This window comes from Micropterus salmoides, unplaced genomic scaffold (genome assembly GCF_014851395.1).
Source record: "Micropterus salmoides isolate LMB-PRFRI ecotype aquatic unplaced genomic scaffold, ASM1485139v1 Ms_hic_scaffold_16, whole genome shotgun sequence".
NCBI classification, from domain to species: Eukaryota; Metazoa; Chordata; class Actinopteri; order Centrarchiformes; family Centrarchidae; genus Micropterus; species Micropterus salmoides.
This window is the reverse complement of record NW_024040707.1, coordinates 5,063,109-5,070,510: the sequence shown is the minus strand read 5'-3', so window position 1 is coordinate 5,070,510 and position 7,402 is coordinate 5,063,109. Positions and strand designations below refer to the sequence as shown.

At 38.9% G+C, this 7,402-nt stretch overlaps 1 protein-coding gene across 2 annotated transcripts; it reads left to right on the top strand.

Moving 5' to 3' along the window:
- The first annotated feature begins 270 nt into the window (after positions 1–270).
- On the top strand, positions 271–4,633 carry rps21 (ribosomal protein S21). 2 transcript variants are annotated; one of them, XM_038723636.1, is made up of 6 exons: positions 280–340; positions 841–924; positions 1,054–1,117; positions 3,368–3,439; positions 3,935–3,990; positions 4,569–4,633. In XM_038723636.1, the coding sequence occupies exons 2-6, from the start codon at positions 875–877 to the stop codon at positions 4,576–4,578; spliced, it is 252 nt and encodes an 83-aa protein (XP_038579564.1). In that variant the 5' UTR covers positions 280–340; positions 841–874; the 3' UTR covers positions 4,579–4,633. The 2 variants fall into 2 exon arrangements, with proteins under 2 accessions (XP_038579566.1, XP_038579564.1); XM_038723638.1 differs by lacking the exon at positions 4,569–4,633 and having other exon boundaries at positions 271–340; positions 3,935–3,994.
- Positions 4,634–7,402: the final 2,769 nt, after the last annotated feature.

Sequence of the window (7,402 nt, the reverse complement as noted above, 5' to 3'; positions counted from 1 at the left end):
ATCAGACAATGCAAAAGCAGTTTATTGATATTCCCAAAGTTAACGGTCTTGACTGGTCTTGAAATAAAATCCCGAGCACTCAGTGACGGTCAATTCCAAGACGAGACCAAGACCATCAAAAAGTGGTCTTAAGACCGGTCTCGAGTACTACAACACTATCCCTGGGTCAAAGTAGACAAAGGTATGTAGACAGTGTGTCTAAACCATAGCTCTAAACATTTGGTGTAGCTCATTCTGGTTGTAATAACACGATCCAGCAGGTGGCGACAAAAACATTTAGAGATATTTTCACTTCCGGATCAGAGGCGCTTCCTTTCCTGTCGGCCATTTGTCGTATACGGTAGGTTTCTGTCGAGCTCTCGTCATAAAAATGCTTTAAAATAGTAGTTTATCGCTACATAGTCGTGATTTATGCGAAGAGTGTGAAAGTTAACATGACCGTGTAGCTGTAGATACAGTTTTTGTGGTGTTTATCGCAGAATTTGTGTGTAAATATCAGACGTTATTCGAGTGTGAGAGCAGCGACATGCGGCCGAGATGTGCGCTCCTCATGCTAACAACCTGCTGTGCTAGCAGGCTAACGCGACCTGGAGCGTTAACCGCTGGTTTCGATGTAGTTTTCCGTTATTGTGGAAATGTAATGCTTGTTTTTTATTCTTTACGGTGATATTTACCTTTGCTTTGTGAATAACGCGGCTGTTGAACCCTTAGAAGTTGTTTTACATAAAGTATGCTAGAATGTTAACGTTAGCGGAGCTGCGGTGGCTAACGCTAGTTAGCTGTAACAAAAACGTATTTCTGATTACTGTTGTGGTCTAACGTTAATTTTATTGTTTTCAGATTAGTAGGCGACCGCTTGTACAACCTTATAAACATGCAGAACGACGCTGGTGAATTTGTGGACCTCTACGTCCCCCGTAAATGGTGAGTGGCATGTACCCGGGTAACTGGATGATACAGCTGGACTGAGGATTACTGGGGAATTATAGCTTGTAACTTAGTTAATCATCAGTTTAACATCTAAGTTAAAAAGACTGAATGTGTGTTTTGCAGCTCTGCTAGCAACAGAATCATTGGAGCCAAGGATCATGCTTCCATTCAGATCAACATTGCTGAGGTAAAGTGAGGAATTTAAGTTTTGTTGATCCAGTCATATGTAACCTTAGTTGCTCATGATCAATATCGATTATGTTAATAATGCTAATTTAAAAAAAGGCTGAAACTTGAAGACAGGGCCGAGATCAACTACACCTTGAGTGCTTTTCAGCTGAATAAACCAAACACCGTGTTTGAGTTTTAATCCAAGCAGGTAAAGGAGAACAGCATAAATTCATGATACATTTTATTTAACTCGGCCTGAAGGCTTTCCAATTTAGAAATCACACGAAAGACTCTTCATATTTGTCTTGTTCTGTCATGCTAGTTTAAAAGCCTCAAAACATGCTAAACCTAACCCACACTTGACTAATTAACATCTTAGCTGAGCTGTAATTCTGAAAGAGTATGATCCAAACCTGCCCCAGAACTTTGATTGAAATGGTTTTTGTTTTGAGGTCAAACCCTGCATTATCTGTTCTGAAAAACCAGAAACAATCACGTGTTTATAAATAAAATAAATCTTGACTAGACCACCAAAGATTGTCACTTAAAATCACTTTAAGTGACATAGATGGCGTTTTGTTTGCTTCAACCTTAATAAGGACACGTTTGGAGTCAGTCCAAGTATTTCAGTGTAGTCACTAGGGCTGACCCCCAATAGTTGAAGATTCGATGCTTCGATGAGCGGAGCCTGATTCGAAGCAATCTCAGCTTTGCAGCGAAACAAGGATTACGCCGTTTTGGCGATATGGGGGTGCTCAACATCTGACTTTACATAGAACTACCAGTTTTCTCCCAATAAGTTAACATACAGCCTATTACAAAATACATTTCAGCGTTTAATGCTGTAAATAAACATGTGTTTTTAAAGTGCGTAAATAAATCCAAAATTGTAACCCTAACCCTGGATCGTCAGTGCACATGTTTAGTCATAGTGTGCATGTGTGTAGTGGTAGTGGAGGAACACTTGCTGAAGAGCCCCAGCTTTACTGGTGCTGTGCTGAGTTGTCAGCACCACGACTTTCGGATAATTTATCACCGTAGATAAACCACATAAAGAATATGTTATTGTTTTTAAATAGCCGGCTACTTGAAATAGACCCGCGAGGAACCGCGACATACATGCAGTTGTCGGTAGCCCGACATGCACGTTAACCTCTGCACAAGACTGAATGACGAGAGAGAGAGAGAGAGAGAAAAATGTTCAACAAAAAGCCTCAGTTTAGCTGGAAATTTACAGTGTAAGTTGAATGAATAGAGACTGCAGCTCTGCAGCTTCTCAAAATTAGGCAGGACTTAATGATTCTGATTCGACTATGTAAATGCTTAGTCAGGGACAGCCCTAGTAGTCACACTATTGGAGGATATGTCGTACCTTATTTGTTGTTTTGTTTGTGGTAGTTTGCAACTTTTCAGGCAGTCCACTATCTTGGTGACACATGTTCTACCACGTGAATAATTATAGTTAGTATTATAGTAAAATGCAGCCTGTGTCGGTTGTAAAGTTTGCATGTAGTTGCCCACGAGCAGACCACAAAAGCACCATACAAGTGAAGAATTGATGCCGTAACATAATGTGAAGCTGGACATTTTCAGTCGTAAAATAGGCTCTCTAGCATGGAAACAGAAGTCTTGTCAGTAACTAATAGCCTATAATAATTAAAGTAGTCTTGTCGGTCAGGTTGTCACTTTAAAAGCAGTCAATGGGTTATCTGAAACAAATTGATTTATTGTCTCTGGGTCATGCCAGTCAGTGTTGCTAAAGGGCACTTGACATTCTGCTTTCTGGGGGGTGTATTTGTCCTAACTTTTACATGCAGCCATTACTTTACATTCATTTCCATGTGATAGGAAAATGTAACGGCAGACATAAATATAACTGACCAAGAATGTGTGCTCACTGTGATGGATTATACAACTCCTGGAAAATTTCAGGAGTCTGTTTAATGGTTTTCACTGGGAGATGAATTGAAATCAGTATATACTTGCCACAGCAGGACACAAATGCATCCCCAAATCTAAAATCTTAAATGATCACAAATGTGAAATATTATTCAAAACATACTTTTGGTACTTTTTCAGATGGTGGCAGGTTTTAATTCTTCATGATGCTGAATTGTTTTGAAACCAAATCTTTATCAGTGGATAAAGATCTTTATTTTAAGGAATTGGGTGTTTTTATAAAAATCAATTTGCAGAACGTTTCCCATGGCAATATTTTATAGTTTCTATGTCTTTGTTCTTATCTAGTGTACTCTGTCCTCTGCAGGTTGACAAGGTGACCGGTCGCTTCAATGGTCAGTTCAAGACCTACGCTATCTGTGGAGCCATCCGCAGAATGGTAAGTGTCAGCTGACTGTTGCGTTTTACTTTACCTGCTATTACCTGGGGCTCTATTAACCTGCTGTCCCAAACACAGAAACCTCAACATTTTGCTTGTCAAACAAGAGCCGATAGTTTTCTTGTCAGTTGTCAGAGTCTTGTAGCAGAGAATTATTTTTTTCTGGAGACTGAAGTGTAGTGATTACAGAGTGAGGCCATACTTACAATTCATCAATATACTATAAATTTACTAAACTGAACTGGTAGATTGAATCAAGGCCAGTTTATTCAACATGAATTAGTACTTTTAGTGCAAAATGTGCAGTTTATCCACAAAGGAAGGTTTTGGATGTGTTTGGACAGAAAAGAAGAGCCCTTTCCTTTTTTGCAGTGGAAACGACCGTGACCTGAGTGTAGTGGTGGTCATAACGCCTTGATAGTTTTTACTGAAAACCTGCTCCTGTCGTCTAATCGCTGAAAGCGTTTGAACAGATTTTTTTCTTTCTTTCTTCAGGGTGAGTCTGACGACTCTATCCTGAGGCTGGCAAAGAATGACACCGTTGTTGCAAAGTAAGAACCCATTTTCACAGAGAACCAGTTGAGCACTTTATTAACTGTTTGTTTGTAGAAACACGCACAAAGTTAACGCACTTTTGGAATTAATATGGAAATATATGGGCCTTTTTTCACAGCATTTATTTTGACTGATGGCAAGAAAGCGCAGGTTTTACTACTAACATTAACAACTGCTAGAGTCTGCAGCTAATTTCCCGGTATCCAATGACTGTCAGCCAGCAAGCACAATACCAGGAGCCTGAAACTAAAGCAGCTAAAATAGAATTCAGCCATCATTTTATTAATTTCATTATTTACACCTTTGTTTTTCTTACTTCAACATGTGAAAATGTCTTGTGTGAAAAAGCCCTGTTGATGGTTTAGTCATATTTTAAGATTCACCTCTCAATGTAAAGACCATCTGTCCAGTATGTTGTGCTGTTGATTTAAGAAAATACATAAAATAAGTAATTAGATAATCAATTCTGCTGCAGAGAGGGGAAAAATTGCAACTGTTTTCTTATTAATTTAAAACTTTTAAATGTTAACTTTCTATCAAGTAACATCTCCTCTCCCCCTCTTCTGTTTCACAGGAACATCTGAGTGTGATGCTGAAACTGTGGAGACTTTGTAAAATAAAATGGAGACAAAAAAAACACTCTTGTAATTTCTCAGTGATAATTTCTAGTGAGACGAACGGGTCAAGTGGCAGCATGTCAGTCAGCAGTTAGTCTAAAGTGGTAGTAAAAAAAAAAATGTGTATTGAATATGAGAAGTTAATTTTATACGCCTGATGTTTTCACGGTCCTGATGAGCGAATTTAAGTTTTCCAATAAGTCTAAACATGTCAGTGCAGGGTGGTGTTATGAGTACTAATGACACTGCAGTGTGGGTAATGTGTGCTGTTCATTGGTGGTTTACGAAATTAACACAACTCTCTGGCATGGACTGTTTTATGATCTGGAGAGAAGACCCAGCAGAGAAACATGAGTTCTTTACAGGAAAAGTACACAAAGCAGATTAACAGCACAATTGAAGTGATAAAACTGGTCAGATATGAAGCAAATATTTGGCTAAATACGCTATATTGGCCCAGTATTTACAGTTAGCCTTTTTATAATGTAACGAGGCACTGAATGTACCACAAAATTAATAGTTTGCCAAACAAAGTTGTAACCAGCTCAGTGAATATGTGATTTTTGTGCGTGTGTTCAGTTTAAACAGCACGAGGTTAGCTCTAAATAATTTAAAATAGTTTTATTCCAGCAGAGAGAATCGACTGGCGAGAACATAAGTTTTCTTCCAAACCAAAAATGCACATGTTCCGTGCTTATAAAAGACTTGGCAACTGTAACTGGACTACAGGTCATAGCCGGCTAGTAATTCTTTCACCATTTGTTGTACGGCAATATAAAAAGCATTTCCTCTTAATTATTTCAGCACCTTTTGATCATAACAATACGTCACTGCTGAGTTTCCACAGCCTACCTCTAATAGGATGAAACATTTTTTAGTAGTGGCATAAGTAATATAGCCTAAATAATACAAAAAAATAAATACACACCATGGTTGTAGTTATTGGTTTGTGGTCACACGTTTGCAGGTGTTGCCAAATGTGTGAAACGGCGCCCCCTTTTGAATACAACGTGTGCCAAATGCATGGACTGTGTGGCTGAACGCCAGTTTGTGTGGTCGAAAGAGCGTATTGCGGAGCGCGAGTGCGGCGCCGAGGTCATCAGGTCGGGTCTGACGAAGGTTAGCCAGGTGAAGTTGACTGCCTTTGACTAAAAGTTGTTAGTATCAGCTAGTCATGATTGTGGAAAATGTGAGTGGTCTGGCTTTCACTGAGCAGTGAAACTAAAAAAAAAACAGCTGCGTCATTTAAATGAAACACGCATTTTGCGTGACCTAACAGTTGTACATGATGGAAGACAGGCGTTAAAGGGCAATAAACATAAACACACGTGAAAATCAAAACACAAAGCTAAAATTAATTATTTTTGTTCATGAAGTCACCTGTCTGTCAAAAACACAACAGTGGATGTAGGTAAATCATGATCTTTTACCAAATTTGTATGTTTATTTTAGTCATGTCATCAGTGCGTGTCAGATGTCTCCGCCGTGCCGTGGCTGCCCGAAGCTACACTTTCCCTGTCCTCGCGACTTCAAATTCCACTAACCACAAGAAAACAAAAAGGGGAAAAAGGGGAAAGAGCACGACGTGTGTTACTTTGTGGCTGTAACAACGCTGTTGACACAATGTACAGATAACCTGCAACCTCTGCTGGAGCGAGAGAACTACACAACGATCAATATTTAATGTTTAATTAGGCTATAATCAAAACTCATGTTAGGTCTAATTTTCGGGACAAACCGGAAAGGGGTCGGGACAAACCGGAAAGGGGTCGGGACAACTCGTAATTCAGGACTGTCCCGGATTTTTCGGGAACGTCTGGTCACCCTACGCCAGAGGCTTTGTTGACGCTGTTGCAGTTTGGTGAGGTTTAGGCACCAAAAGTAGAACATGATTAGGTTTAGGCACCAAAGGTAATTGATAAGGGTGAGGAACAGGTCGTTCAGGTGTGGTCACAGAATCTGATGGGTCACAGATCTTGTTACACCGCTGAACGCGAAACCCTAGGTCAATACAGAGCATCTGAGTTTTGTTGCGCCGTTTTGGGACTGAGAGAGGATCCTGATACACAGGCTGCATGTACGGGTTTTCTGTGATGTTTTTAATGTTAAGACGAACACAAATAAATAGCATAAATATTAATAATAAATTATTATAGCTTTAATCTTATAACAAAATGTACCTCTTTCTGTTCTTTTTTTGAACATAAAGAAATAGGTAGTCCAACTCCAAATGTAGGCTACACCGTTATAACTGTGTGTAATTTTGGCTGTTGGAGGGGATTTTACATGATGATGTCTGCATGTTGGGTCAGTAAAATGTTACCAAATGTGTGTCACTGATAGAAGATTTATTATTAGGAAGCAGAAGACATGACAACAGTGGACTAAACTACTGAGGAATTAGTTTGGTGAAAGTTCAAAGTTCATATAAATTTCTGTTTTCGTTTCAGTGTTGGAGGGCATTTCCAAGCATTCTCGAAGTGGATAGTAACAATACAATAATTTATCAATATCATATTATTGTACTTTAGTATTTCTTCATGCTCTATAGGCTTTAAGATTAAAGATAATATTAATAATAATAATAAATTATAAGCTAGTTCTATTAGTTTTTATTTTTGTTTATCTGAACACTAAGTGCTTTAGGCACAACAATAATCAGACATCGACTGGCTTGACCAAGGTTTTGCATTTGGCAGCTAACGTTACCACAGTGTTCATCTTGAAAAGTCTGTAGCCTACTGCAGTGTCAGAATCACAATCAGAAATACTTTGTTGATCCACAAGAGGA

Excerpts from the sequence above, each read along its gene's own strand:
- rps21 (XM_038723636.1), top strand. The coding sequence starts at position 875 with ATGCAGAACGACGCTGGTGAATTTGTGGACCTCTACGTCCCCCGTAAA. Across the intron at positions 925-1,053 it reads CTCTACGTCCCCCGTAAATG|CTCTGCTAGCAACAGAATCA; the intron begins GTGAGTGGCATG and ends TGTGTTTTGCAG. Across the intron at positions 3,440-3,934 it reads GTGGAGCCATCCGCAGAATG|GGTGAGTCTGACGACTCTAT; the intron begins GTAAGTGTCAGC and ends TTCTTTCTTCAG.